Source organism: Calypte anna, chromosome 1 (assembly GCF_003957555.1).
Source record: "Calypte anna isolate BGI_N300 chromosome 1, bCalAnn1_v1.p, whole genome shotgun sequence".
Lineage (NCBI taxonomy): Eukaryota > Metazoa > Chordata > Aves > Apodiformes > Trochilidae > Calypte > Calypte anna.
This window is the reverse complement of record NC_044244.1, coordinates 37924160-37938623: the sequence shown is the minus strand read 5'-3', so window position 1 is coordinate 37938623 and position 14464 is coordinate 37924160. Positions and strand designations below refer to the sequence as shown.

The 14464-nt window shown below is 44.0% G+C and overlaps 1 protein-coding gene across 1 annotated transcript; it reads right to left on the bottom strand.

The window, feature by feature from the left end:
* Positions 1–266: 266 nt before the first annotated feature.
* GPR19 (G protein-coupled receptor 19) lies at positions 267–11830 on the bottom strand. The gene is made up of 2 exons (XM_030465299.1): positions 11405–11830; positions 267–1663 (listed from the first exon to the last, which is right to left on the bottom strand). The coding sequence occupies exon 2, from the start codon at positions 1626–1628 to the stop codon at positions 399–401; it is 1230 nt and encodes a 409-aa protein (XP_030321159.1). The 5' UTR covers positions 1629–1663; positions 11405–11830; the 3' UTR covers positions 267–398.
* Between the last annotated feature and the right edge of the window lie 2634 nt (positions 11831–14464).

Sequence of the window (14464 nt, the reverse complement as noted above, 5' to 3'; positions counted from 1 at the left end):
CTTCAGACTAGTGGGGTCAATATGTACATGCCCCAAAAGTACATATATTTTCCCCCTTGTTCATCTGGGCTGTAGGCCTGGCCCAGCTGCCCTATCAGCCCAACCCCTCCCACCATCTGCCCCTGCCCCACAGCCTCACACCCCATGCTGGCAGAACTGAAGGTCAGGGTCAGTGTGTGGGTGCCCATGTTCACTGCCATGTGTATTTGTTCCACAAAGCAGAATGCAGCTGAAAGGAAGTAGACTGGACACATCAAAACCAATGCATTTGATAAAATATTTTTTTTTTAATTCCCTAAAAGTTGTGTTAAAAAAATTTAAATATACATTGGTTCAAAAGGCAGTGAAAACTCCTGGTTCTGGGGGTTCGTAACAAGTTTTCAAAGCAATGTAGCCAACTAGACAAATGTGTTTGGGGGATTGGACTGAATAGGCCAGGCAAGCTTTTTTTCCTTTGCTTCTCTGTTAAAAGCATCGTAGATGGAATCTTTGGTGATAGTTTTGGCTGGAGCTGTGATTTCTGCAATACCAACATGATTTTTTTTTGCTATCCTGGAACTGGTGGTAATAGTGTATGCATTGCTTCTGTAGCATTTCATGGCAGACATGCAAAAAGTTTCTTTCATTCCTCTTCTGAAGTTGGCATTATACAAGGAGTAGAGGGTTGGCTTAGAGGCTGAAGAACTGAAAGAGAGCCAGGTGATGGCCAGGAAAACCAAGGAACTCTTTCTGTAGTCTGTTTCCTCTGGGTGCCACAGCTGTACCACGTAGAAAGGGAGCCAGGAGAGGAGAAATAATGAGTTTAACATTAAGAACATCTTGATGGTTTTCACCTTTGCTCTTGGGACAGTATTCATTGTCCTCCTGACAGTCCTGCCATCAGCGCCTATTCTCCAAATGTACTTGATGACCTTCTGGTAGAAGAAGATGATGAGGATGTATGGGATCAAAAACACCACCAAGAGCTGGATGATACCGTAGGCAGCTCCTTCCCAAGAACTGGGGAGAAAAAAGTTGCAGTGGTCATCAGTGTTGGAGCCATAGAATAAGAAAACTGGTGATGCAAATACAGCGTCAAATAGCCAAGAGGCCAGAATCATTTTCTTGGCTTTCTCCCTGGACACTTTGAAACTCAGTGGGTAGATGATAGTGTAGAATCGATCCACGCTTATAGAGAGGAGCACATATATCTGGACTCCAGGGGTGAGGTACTGGATGTATCTTACCAGCTTGCACACCCCACTCCCCAGCACCCACCTGCCCCAGGTGAACTGGAGCAGCACAAAGGGCATGCTTGCAACACTGCTGAGAAGGTCTGCACAAGCCATGGAGACCACAAAATAGTTGGTGGTGGATTGTGTCCTCCTGCTCCTGTGGATCACTAAACAGACCAGGGAGTTCCCAAAGACAGAAACCAGCCACAAGACTCCCAAGACCATGCTGGCTGCTGCAATTTCCCGCGGCCTCAGTTCATACTGCAAGACAGTCTGGTTCCTGCTCGAGCTGGGTCCTGTGGGTGACTCTGTGATCTTGTAGGCAGCAGGAGGGATGGAGGCTTCAGGGTAGCTCTTGTTCTGCAGCAGGATCAATAAGGTAGGGGGAAGAAAAGGACTGCTGCTGTTATCCATGCTGTGGGCAAACACAGCCACCTCTTGTGCTCAGGCTGTGTAAAGAGAGGAGAGAAAAGGTTACCTTTAGCAAGTAGGTGTGAAAAAATCTACCTGAACCAATGAAAGATAAACTTGAAATGTATTTTGAAGTAATACAGTTATTCCTACTCTAAAGTAGTAGATTTGGAACCCTTCTTAGAGGTGGGGGTGACATCAGCTTTCCTCCAGTCTTCAGGGACATCTCCTGATCTCCACAACTTTTCAGAAAGTATGGAGAGCACCTTCACAGGGACATCACCCAGGTCTCTCAGCACCCTGGGGGGGATGGCATCTGAACCCATTGATTTGTAGGGGTCAGGCTCCTGTTGATACCCCAACTCTTCCCTCATTGCCAGCAGATTGGTGTCTTCTTTGAAGTGAACTTTTGTTCCCATGTCCTGGGACCTGACAGCACTGATAAAAACAGATGTGAAAAAGGTGTTGAATACCTCTGCCTTTCCAGCATTGTTGGTGACTATTTCACCTTTCCTGTTTAATAGTGGGCCAATATTATTCCTCTGTCTCTGCTTGCTGTTAATTAGCTGAAGACCCCTTTCTTGAAGTTTTTTATGTCTCTGGCCAAATATATTTAAAGCTGAACTTTTGATTTCCTAACTGCTTCTCTGCAGACCCTGGTAATGGCTTTGTAATTTTCATCTGGTAATGTTCCACTTTCCAAACTGTGATATTTTTCCCTTTTGGTTCTGAGCAGACCCAGAAGCTTGCAGTTAAGCCATGGGGTCACTTATTTCTCCTACTTTCCTTGCCTTTGGAGGGTGTGAAGTGGTTTTAGTCGACCTGGAGAGTGTTAGCTACAATTAGGAGAATGATAGCTATAACATCCTGGTTTCAGGAGTTTTTAGGGAGGTGGTTGGTTCTGTTCTAGCCTATCACTGAGATATAATGGAAGAATACTAATTATTTATGTTTATGCATATACAAATGCCCTTGCTGGAGGCTGATTCTCCAAAAGGTGTTCTTTCAGCCATGGTACTGACATGCCAAGTCCCTTACTCATTGAAAATAGAAAGTCTTTTTCTGTAGATATGCTGTGTGAATGCTTAACTCCAGAGCTGAGCACTCGAGTTGACACGGAGTTGACACTTTGAGAGATAAATCAAGATTCAGTTAATGACCAGAAGATCAAACATTCATCCCAGAAGCCAGATGGATAAATTTTAAAAAGCCACCACCATCCTCCTCAGCTTTCCAAGTGATCCAAATTCCCAGCTGTGCTTCCTGAGTTGTTGGTTTTTTTTTTTTTCTGTGTTTTGCTAATGCTTTTTTGCCCTGCCTACTGTAGCTCTGCCTCTACCACTGATTACTTTTCTCCTTGTTTGCCTACTCAGAGTTGAGCCTGAAAGTGCAAAGCCACTGGATAAATTTGGGATCTTGCTCCTTGCTCTGTTCTGCACCTCACAACACACACACACAAAAAAAAATTAGCCAGATGTGCAAGAGGCTAAGATATATTAATTACTTGTTATGGATTTTTCCCCCCCTTTTAGCTTTCTAAACCCCATCTTCATTTTTAGCTGTGCTTAATATAACATTGTGTGTTTCTCATGAACAGGCTTGGTGCACATTCAGCTGCACAGCACAGGCATAAATTTCACTTGAAATACACTTGGAAAAGCAGAGTGTGTCCAAGACCATCATGGCACAGCTCCTCAGACACAGCCACCCTGTGTAGCCACAGCTGGGCTATCACAGGACCTTGCTGTGCCTCTGCTCCACTCCTTGAACCATGCCCAGCAGCTGACTCTGCACCATCAGAAAGTGGGGCAGTGCCTGAGTCACCAGCACTGCTCTCAAAGCAGGTGGCCTCATTCAGCACCTTCCACCTCCAGGTAGTGTCTGGGAGCTGAAAACACAACTCAGGTGAAGTTGGACTCATGGCTGAAGCAGTTTGAGACTAGGAACTGCTGGGTTTTGGGTTTGGGTTTTTTTTTTTTCTTTTTTCTGTGGGGCATGATAAACAAGGAATTTTGCATGGCACCCTCTTGGAGACATCAGTATGAGACCTAGAAGTAGGTGTTGTGGTGGCCAAAGTGCCAGCTGCCTCCAAGTGCCTGTATTTGGTTCTGCAGGGTGATGCCCTGCCCCTTGTCCTGTCTTTTGCTGGAGGGCCATGGGTGCCCTCCAGCCTGCACTTTACTTTCCCTTTATCCTTGTCTTTCCTCATAATTTTCTCAGCAGCCTGGCCTGGCAGATAATTCCAGGTTTATCAAGCAGCCTGCTTGCTCATCCCACCCTCCATCTGGTGGATCTGCTCCCCTGGAGATACTCTGCTGTCATCAGATGTCTGCAGGGTATTTGGGCTGCTGTCTCTGGCACAGTGGCAGGACACACTGACAGTACACCTTGCTAAATGACCTGTTAGAATTATCTGTAATAACATAATACTTCTGGAGCCTATTAACCAGATAGAAAAGAACATTATGGACTAATTTTCTCCCTTAATTTCCCTTTATTTCCATGCAGAAGTATGTACCTTTTAAAACTAGCCAGCTGAACATATCAAGATTCATAGGAGAATAACCAGGTGAAATTTCTTGACCAATATTGAGGAGTAATGGAAGTCAGGTAATAAGTTGTTAGAATGGCTAATACTGTTCTTGTGATATTTTTCCTGGTGAGCCAAATCTGCTGCCTGTGTCTGTTCAGACATGAGAAATGCAGGTGGGTAAACCCAGAGAGAGTCCCAGGGCTGTAGCATTTAAATGGCACTTAAATGGCATTTAAATGGAGAGCTAACTGGTGGATGCCTACAGGGGAAGGAGAATGGCAAGGGATGGATCCAGCAGCCTCGTGTTAGAGTTTTGCTAACAGAGCATGAAACACCTGAACAGAAGAAGCCTTCCCCTGTGCCTCTCTTCACCAGAGACCATGTCCTGGCATGGAGAGCTGGGGCATTTGGTTAGGTGACTGGAGTGGTGGTGGTGGTTTCCTCACTGTGAGAAGCAGCACCAAACAGAGGTGCAAATAATACTGCATTTTGTGATTCTTCCTTCCTTGGAAAGATTCAGAATCATTCATCACACTACTCACAAGGCTCAGGTGAAAATATAAGTGCAATAATAGGGACTTTCACTACTCTTAGCATGGGTTTGGGCTGGTTTATTTATTTATTTGTTTGTTTATTTATTTACTTTAAAGTAAATGCTGATTAATCCATGTGCTTTGAGACTACTGTGTAGAGAAACAAGATAAACCAGGTGCCTCGAATTGCCAGTGAGTGGGTGTGAGTCCACCTGTGCCTGGTTAGGGCAGGCCCCCTATTACCAGGGGGCCAATAAAGGTGGGACACACACCTACAGAGGAGAGCTCAGTTCACTCTGGTGCGAGGCATGGAGAGGCCAGCACCTCGCTGAGCCTCTGGAGCAAGAAAGGCTCTTCCCGCTACACTTCTACCCTGGAAGCGCTGTGTGGTGGCTGGAGTCCTGGAAGAGACCAGCAGCTCATCAAGCTTCAGGAGCAAGAATGGCTCCTCCCGCTACACTACTGTGTTCCTAATCGTAGATAAATTTTCCTTCTGATGGACCAGATGCTGACTATCATTTATACTAAGGGGTGTTTATTAAAGCTTATTTTTCCTAGATGACATTAAGATTAGAATCATACCTTGATCTAGCACAAAGAACCTTAGTGTCTATAACCCAGCATATTGTTTTCTTCTGTGGGTGAGTCTGTTTTTAATAATGGAGACTTAAACTTCTGCATTGTGAATTATTCTCCTAATGGCAACATAAGCATGAAAAGCTCAGTGTATGTACTGCTCTCTGTGGGTCTGAGATGCAAATAATTAGAGAGTCTTTATCTTGCTCCGTTATGTATCTCTAGTTCCCATTTCCCTGTTTGCTGCATCATTTAGTGAAATCTGATTTAAGCATTAGTGAACTGTTCAGCTTGCAAAGAGCAGATTCATAAGAAAGCAATGATGAGCTCTTTAGTGTCCTTCTGCCTTGCAGGTCAATTAGCAGGTATTAGAAACCCCAAAAGTAAAAATTACCTATGCAGTATGTGAGGCCTTTTTTACATTTTTATTTGACAAAAAATGCTTTTCTTTGCTTTTTTATTTAAACCTATATGTCACTGAGCTGAGTAAAAGGATACTTTCTAGTAAGTGTGAGTTTGAATGGCTGCAGCAGTGCTAAAACTTTTTCTTTCAAGCATTTTAGAGTGGGAGTCCTTTAAAACTGGTATAAGGACTTCCTATATTTCTGTTTAAGACCCTAAATCTTGTGCATTTTCTTGGGGGAAAAAAAAAAAAAAGGAGGAGGATGTGAAATACAACTCGTTAAAATCAAAGAGGGATTTTCTGATGCCACAGTTCCTGTTTTGTGGACCTCAGTTCGCAGTTTGAAAGCCCAAACACTCCAGTTTCAGGGTTGTCCCATTGGATTGGTAGCAAAGGAAACATATTCTTGCTAATTGTCTCAGACTCATCTGCCACTTAGAGGAGAAGTATTTGCACCACAAAAATTTCATAAAATCACTGCCACGTCTACTTTGCTGTTTCATCAAGCCCATGTAGCACATTTACTACATATTTGCATGTTTACTGTCCTGTCTAGAAATGTACTCTCCATTGCAATTTAGAAGAGGAAAACGTAATGAATGCTATGAAAGGCTTTTTAAATGTTTAATCAAAAGTATAAACATTTTATTTCCCAATCACTGTTTTCCAGGATTAAAAAGATAGCTAAAGAAACATCATTGTACATTACTTAACTTACCCCTAGCAGGTTTTTTTTTTTTATTATTCAACGTATTTTACCTCTCTGCATCATAGCTGCAAAACACCAGGAAAGATTTGGCTCAGCAAATTACTTCTAAAGCTTTAAGCTGGTCATTTACTCCATAAACTATCTGAATCTCCCTGAAGAATATTTTGGGAATAACTGCCAGACTGGAAGAGGAGTATTTCATCCAACAGAGTCTGATCAACGTTAGAAGTGGGAGTAAATTGAATCAGAATGGGGAGGCTTTTGTCTGGGTGTAAGATGCTAGAAGGTGACATTCATCCCTGCCTACATTCAGATTAACTGCCCTGTGCGTGCATTGCCTCAATGCAATAATCTTTTTATAGAAGAGCACAGAGCCTTTTATCTTCTATCTGTTTCTTGCTATGCAGAGATGACTGTGTGCATACTGAGGCCATTTAGTGTTTCTGCTTCCAGTGGAGGAATGCAGATACACATGCTTTTGTAAGCACACAGATTTGCTGCCAGTTCTTTTCTCTGTTCTAGTGCTCATAAAAATGCTCAGCTCTGCCCCGCTCCTCTTTCGAAGGCTCTTCTATTCTCCAGGCAGCGCTTCTGAGCAAAGCTTGAAAGTCACTTGAGATGAAGTGTGTTCTTCCTCACTCTCTGCATTCTAGTGCATGGGGATGGAAAACATCTGCCCCTCTTTTAGCAGGAGAAGAAAATGTTTTGAATGCAATAGAACTGGTGAGATCCATACCCATATCTCATATGCTGCTTCCCCCCCCCTCCCGGCTGTGCCCAGCTGATGGAGATTCCTGTTTCTCAGCTTGGGTAGCTAAAGATGACATAACTGTAAGTGTGGCCAGGCTGGTTTGTGTCTGAAGTTTTCAGTGCTGGTGAGGTCTCAGCTGAATGTACAGTAAAAGCTTCTGAGCTGGACTGATGTTGTAAGTCATTGAAGTTTCTTGCATCTTGTATTAGCATCTGGGAGCCTAGCCTGTAATGTGGGGTGAGGTCATGAGAACAGGAAATATGGATGGAATCAGATACAGGAAGGAAATGTCCTTAATTTTCAGCACATCTAAAGAATATATGTTATGCTCAACTACTGCATGAGCATGAATTTAAGCAAGATTTTTCTGCTGTATGCTTGAGGAAAATAAGGGCAGCTAGACAGCCTCTTTGCCATTAACCTTCATTGCTTCTTTCCTGACTATTTTAACAAAGTATGAAAGCTGAGCACAAGGATGTAATGCTGCAACACTTGCTGGGATAAGGGCTGATTTCTATTTCTTAAACTGGTTGCCTGAGGAAGAATCCTTTTTCAGCTTTATCCTTTTATCTGAGCTTACTAAGTTGTTAGCCATGCAATAATTAACTAGACAAGAACAGTGCCCACCTATTGCTTCTGGGTCTATCATCTCACACCAGGAGTAACTACTCTGACTGCAGACCTGTACCACTGGGGTCTTGGTTCAGGGCAAATTCATGGGGCATGATTTTGGGCAGCATTCAGGTTTCAAAACCATAGGTAAGTCACTAGTTGCTGCATATAGGCTGAGTGTCCTTAAGAGGTGCTACCATCTCCTGAAGTTAATTATGGTGAGGTTCTGAGATCAATGGCTTTTTCCTGCATCTGGAGTCAATGAATTTTTCTCATATATTTACTGTGAGTTAAAACTGACTTGTTGGCAGCTACTGTAGGTCTGTTAACCTGGAGTGACCTGCTGAGACCCAGTAGTTTACACACACATCTGAGCTGTAAGAGTGTGTTTATTCTCTGTTGGCAGTGGGAAGAAGCCTTTGGAGTAACTGCAGAATCCACTGTCATGCTCTGGTTCCAGGACAGAGTGGTAAAATCTGAGCCGTATTTATGCTCACTACTACCTGGACAGACACCCTCACCTCATCAGCATCTGCTGAGTGAGGGAAGAGGTGTAACTCTCTTCAACTGGGGCAAACACGGAGTTTTTTTATCCCTCAGATCTGCAGAGAGGTTGACCTTTCTGAAGAGGTGGGCAGGGGTCACCTACAGTATGAAATTAACATTCCAGTGGCTGTGGGACAGGGTCATCCATAAGGCAAAGGGAGGACACAGCCTTCCTTACACAGACCTGAGATGTGCCCAACAAACTGTTGGGTTTGCCATGACTTTGACAGCCTGATTCTTCCATCTTTCCCCTTTGCTTTTGCCCATGACCTGATCTGGCTAATCCTGGGTAGCACACATGGCACAGTGCTCTGGCTACTACATCATGAGCAAAATGAGTGCAGCACACCGCTTACAAACAGGTACACAGTGGTTATGAGTCTCCTGCTATGATGTCACTCTTCTTCCCCCAAGGAAAGAACCACAGAGTTTTAAGTGTTTGAGAGCTTTCATCTATCCTCTTACTGCTGTGACTAGTAGGCAAAACTCTAGATTAACACTGATCTAAAAATGATGGCAGAACCCAGATCTGTGCCCAGTGTGACTGTGGGGGCATGAAAAACCGGGAGGAAGGAGATGAGAGGCTGACCTAATTTCCAACTCTGCATTCAAAATAGGTTCCACCTACTGAAGTTGACCAAGAAGAGTGTGGAGAAGCTCAAAATATAGCTTTTTAGGCAGCTTGCCTTCCTTAGTGGGGACTGAGTCTGTCTGTCCTTGGACATGGCTAGGCTGGACCCTTTACTGAGTCAGAAGTAAAAAATATAGATGCTCTCTCCCACACAGTTACATTAATTTTTGGTGACACCAGGCCCTGCCCACAACACAAGATGCTCTTCTTGATGTGAGGAATGCAGTGCTTACCAGGGCTGGTTTGCTATGGTGGGTGTTGACAGATAAGCTGTGGTGAATCTCATGCTTGGCTGACTTGTCTGCCCATCTCTTAGAAATTCTCACCTTCTCCCTGATTAGTGTCCTCTCCCCCGCATAGAAAATGTGCCAGTAGCTTCAGTGAGGACTCAGTTGCTTAGCTCACCCTCTTACTAGCACTGAGCACAAGTTCTCTTCCTAGGAGAATTTTAGTTTTGTTTTGTTTTGTTTCTTCTGCATGAGGTCATATAGAAATTAATTTTTGATGCTAAATCTTGTAACAACTGCTTTATCAGCGCCCAAGAAGATGATATGGTAACAGGATTTCTGTGCTAGGAAATGAGCATGCCTGTTGCATGGCTCTTGACACTTTTCAGTGATGTGGACCTAGGATCAGTGACCTGAAGAGATCATCTGTGTCAGACTCAGAGACAGAGTGGCGTAGCACTGATGGGTAATAATTATACCAGGCACAGAGTCACCAGGGACTGGAAGATACCTCCACAAGGACTTACCTGATAGGAATAAGAAGAGAAGACCTGAATAAGTAGTAGGACAATATTCCCACAGGCCTCTCTCTGAGGGTATGGCCATTAGTCATGGCATTTCTAGTGTTCCGATACTAATTTTGCTGGAGAAGTTGGGAGGGCTGAAGGACATGCAGAGCCCATAGATAGGTTAGAAATGCCCAATGCAGAGATGTGTATTGGAAGGGATGTCTCAGCTGAACTGGGTTCGTGGATGACAAAAGCAGTCCAGGAGAAGTCACTGGGGCAAGATGCTGGTTTGCTGATAACCTCTGAACTGGTGAGGTCTTCTTGGGCAGGGTGCCAGCTGCGAGAACTGTATTGGTTTTCTGCCAGAAGGCAAGTCTAGGGAATGATGGAAGCTGCTGGGAATGGAGAAATCCCAAATCCACAAGCTCTGCGTCATGTTTTGGTGCTGATAAAACTGTGTTTGTGGTGTGGAGGGCTGGCAGAATCTACTTGAGGATGTTAAGGGATTATTCTGCATTGTCTGATTGAAATTGCTCTCTAACTTGTTAAACACCTGAGGGAGGATGCCTGGTGGGGCTGCAGAGGAAAATGAAATGGAGAATCTATGGTGTGACCCAGATGGAGGAATTTCACTGCACAGCTTTGCAAACAGAGGCTGCACAGAACTGCGGGGGAGTAAAAGTCTGCAAGCTCTACTTTAAGCTAAGGAGCAGAGTTTCCCAAATGTGTCTAAGGTATCGAAATCCCTTCCCTTACTGTCTCATCTGAGACCAGGTTATTTAAAATAAAACATAAATCAAGCTTCCAAAAATCCGTATTTATACACTCAAATAAAAAATGTCTTTTAAGGATGCCTCAGGGTTGGCATCCAATTTTTCTGCAAACCAAGCCACTTGTTTAAGTGATTAACAGTGGCTTTAACAAAAAATCTTCAAGAACCACATTGGGAAATCTTTGCCAGAAAGAACTGACTATGAATCCCACCTCAAACACAGAAATGGCCTTTTGAGAGCACAAGGCAGTTTTACTTCTCCATTACTCTGTGGAGCAAACATGGTGCTTGACATGCTGGAAGCCAGCTGGATGAAAGAAAGATATTTCTGTGCATTCTTAGAGAATATGTGCCTGAATTAGCAAAAACAGAATAGCCTTCTTTCCTCTGCTGGCTACAGACAAGCAAAGATTACTTTGCCTGTGGTGTTTCCCTAAGTAGCTGCATCCAGACACCCACGCAGAAAAAAAGGGAGACAGTTCTTTCAGAAAAGATGATTTCAAATAAATGACAGAAAAATACAAAAGCATCTGTTTTAGTGCAATAACAAAAGGAAGGAAGAAGGTGTTTGAATGTATCTGGGGAGAAAAAACCTGATGGTCAGATTTGTTAGCTCCATTTCAGTAAAAGTAATTTTCTGTTTTCAAGAAACTCATCATGCCAAGGGACTGTTTTAAGACAAATAGGTGGCATAATTTAAAAATAATGAGTTTAAACTGACAGAATGTAGATTTGTGCAGGAAATACAGATAGTTTTTCTGCAGTAGTTCTACACACCTCTGCTTTCAGCAGAATCTAAAATTCAAGCCCCACAGAGCATTGGCTCTTGAGGAATGAGTCCTCTTTACTAAAACCCGAGGATCCTAAATGCACTTAAACAAATACACAGAAGATAAATTGCTGGAAAAGATGCTCCTGCTTGTCTCTGCAATGAGAACAACCTCCTTAACCCACAGCACAGCTATCCATCCACATACCTGTTCCAAAGCATAATCCCAGCGGCGCCGATCTCCTTCTGTCTCTGTTTGTAATCCCAGGTGAAGGCACCCCTGGGAAGCTGCCAATCATACTGGAAACCATGGAGTAAATTGACACCTGGAGCTGCCTCTGTTCGGATGTTTGTAAACCTGACCGCGGTGGCGGCGGCTGCGGCGGTGGGGAGGGGATGATGCTGGGGTATTTTACCCCTCTTCTTTGACGGCGGAAAAAAAGGATAAAAATGACGTTTTGCGGGGCTGGCTGCTGCCACCGCTTTCCTTCAGTGTCATGTGGGATGCGGATCATGTGGCTGTCCCTCCCCAGGACCCCATGGCCCCTGACCCTCCTCTCTCCCTCCTCCTCTTCCCCCCCTCTAACCCCGACCCTGCGGGGTGCCCGTACCGCTCCCTCGGGCCGATCAGCACCACGGACAGCAGCCCACAGCCCACCCGCGCCCCGCAGCGCCGGAGCCCCGAGGGGGCGGGCACCGGGATTTCCCTCCCCCCCCGATATCCCTCCCGTGAAGGGGTGAACCCTCACCCCACCTCCATCCCGCCCCCCGGGGGGGTGAGAGGGAGGGCAGCCCCGGGGGGCAGTGCCGCCCCTCGGCCTGCCGCGGGGTTTGGCTGCCGGCTCTGACGTCCTGGTTGCCATGGCGAGGGGCGGCTTGCTGAAGAAGGATGCTTTTCTTCCAGGATGGTCGCCATGGGACCCTGCCAATTGAAAGAAACGGAGAGAATGAATAAGGAGGAGGAGATGGAGGGAATATTTAATTAGCTTCCTATGGGAATTTTTGTTCTTTCTTTTTTTTTTTTTTTTTTTTTTTTAATTTGCATGTAGATGCTGGAACAGATTTAGAAAAGAAGAGACTCTCTGACTCTCTGGTCACTCCGTTGAGCTTTGGGCATCTTATTTTTTTTATTTGATGGGTAATGACACTGACACAATTTCCTTATCTTCTCTGCCACATAGACTTTATTAAGCAAGTCAGAGTAATAACAACTGTCTCAAAATCATGGTGAGCAGTCTCTCACAAACATTTATCCCACAGCAGTACAATGGCTTCATACGTTTCATTATGCTTGAAGTTTAAGGGAGAAATGTACCATTTTAGTCCTGACAAACTTTCTGCCTGTGAACTAAGAAAACAATTTGGTGTGTGGATTTCTGCTATTTCAGGATTTTGCATTAGGTGTATGGGTGAGCAGAACCAACAAAGGCTGACTTAAAGTCTGGGCATTTTCTTTTGTTTTCCCTCAGTTTTCAATGGAGAACCCCAATTTCCTTTTTATAATGTTTTTTTTACTAGATGTCTTTAAGGCAGTGGAGAAAAAATACGGCTGCTTATTGAAAGCTACCTTCAAGGAAGAACACTGAAATGAACAGTGGTTTGGTTTTGTTTGTTTTTTCTCCAAGAAATTACTGCAGTATGGTTTCATTTCCTATGTTTTATATTTTTAATCTACATTTCAGATAATGGATCGGATATGCTGGGAATCAAGTCAGAAAATATGGAACAGCTTCCATACAAAGAATGGTTTAAGCAGACTAGGACTGTCTTGCCTGGTTAGAAATAGGTAAGGTGCGGGCAGGTTTGGTAGAGTCCATGACATGGAGAGTGTGAAGAGGGACTGTCTGTTCAGCTTCCAATAGAAGAACTTGGGAGGGGGCATCAGATGAAGGAACTTGGTTCAGAACAAGGAGAAAGGGGGGTGGGGTGTCCTCAAAGCATGGGTGTAGCTCTATGGGGCTGCTTGCCAAAGGATGTTGTGAGTGCAGCATTTCATGTGGCTTTGAGGGGAGATTGAACAGATGTCTTGAAAAGTGCTAAATAGATCTCAGTGTCCTAAACCAATAAGCCACATGACATTCAGAAAATCATCTGAGCTCAGAACAGTTGGAGGCTGGCAGAACTCTAGGGGAAAGCATTGAACTGAGATTCAGCAAAAGGCATCTTTATAACCAAGCCGATGATTTTATAAAGCTTAGGGTAGAAGGATGTCTTTCCTAATACATCTAAAATATAAACTTGCTCAATTAAAGAATGGCAGTAGTAATGGCAGCTTGACTGTACACCAGCTTCATTTTCAGGTATATCAGTAATTCAAACTGGGCTGCTTTTTTCCAGCAAGTTGCTTTCTTTACTGTTTTTCTCCCTGTGATTATCACTGTCAGAGACAGAGAATCTTGATTTTTACCTTCTTTCCCACTTGGTTTCACTGACAGTGAAGGAGGGTGAAGGAAGGTGACACCTGTGTTGATGGATTATTGCACAGAGACATGGAAACCCCTGGCCTGACTCACAGGATTGTTCCTCTGTTTAGGAATGCAGTCTTTGACAATGGTAAATGTTTAATGGTGTTGAAGAAGGCATAAGAACCTGATGGTTGTTTTGGGAGATTCACTTTCTCTTTCTTGTTACATAGACATAAGGATCTAGGCTTGAAATATGTAGTTATAGTTTTTCATGAGCTTAGCATTCATTGTTTACTGTAGTGGCTGCTGAGTTAACCAAACCTTTCTAAATTCTAAGTACATTGGTTTGGTGTTGAAAAACTGGCGGAAGGGTGAGGGTGAACACCTCATTTGGCATGTCCAGAGAGACTGGAACACCAGTTGTTCTTATTATTTGGAGTCTTGTTTCTGTGACAAGATCTAAGTGGTTTCTTGAGTCTGTCCTGAATGACACAGGTTATCCCAAATCTGATGTCGGTTGTTGCCAGAGCTAGGGTAGCTTCTGATTATTTTGGAACTGTTTGCAGGGCAAAGTAATTTTCACTCAGTATTAATCTTTTTTGAATTATGTATTTTTGGGGCCAAAGCTGGAAGTAAATATCAGATCCGTTTTATGATATCTGCCACATTAAAGAAGCTCCTATTCCTGTCAATGAATCTGGCAACAAACCTGGAGAGATATGTCAGGTCCCCCAGCTGACACCTGACTGGGATATTAGAAAGAATTTCTTTACAGAGAGAGTGATCAGGCATTGGAATGGGCTGCCCAGGGAAGTAGTGGATTCTCCGTCCCTGGAGATATTTAAAAAGAGACTGGATGTGGC

Excerpts from the sequence above, each read along its gene's own strand:
- GPR19 (XM_030465299.1), bottom strand. The coding sequence starts at position 1,628 with ATGGATAACAGCAGCAGTCCTTTTCTTCCCCCTACCTTATTGATCCTG.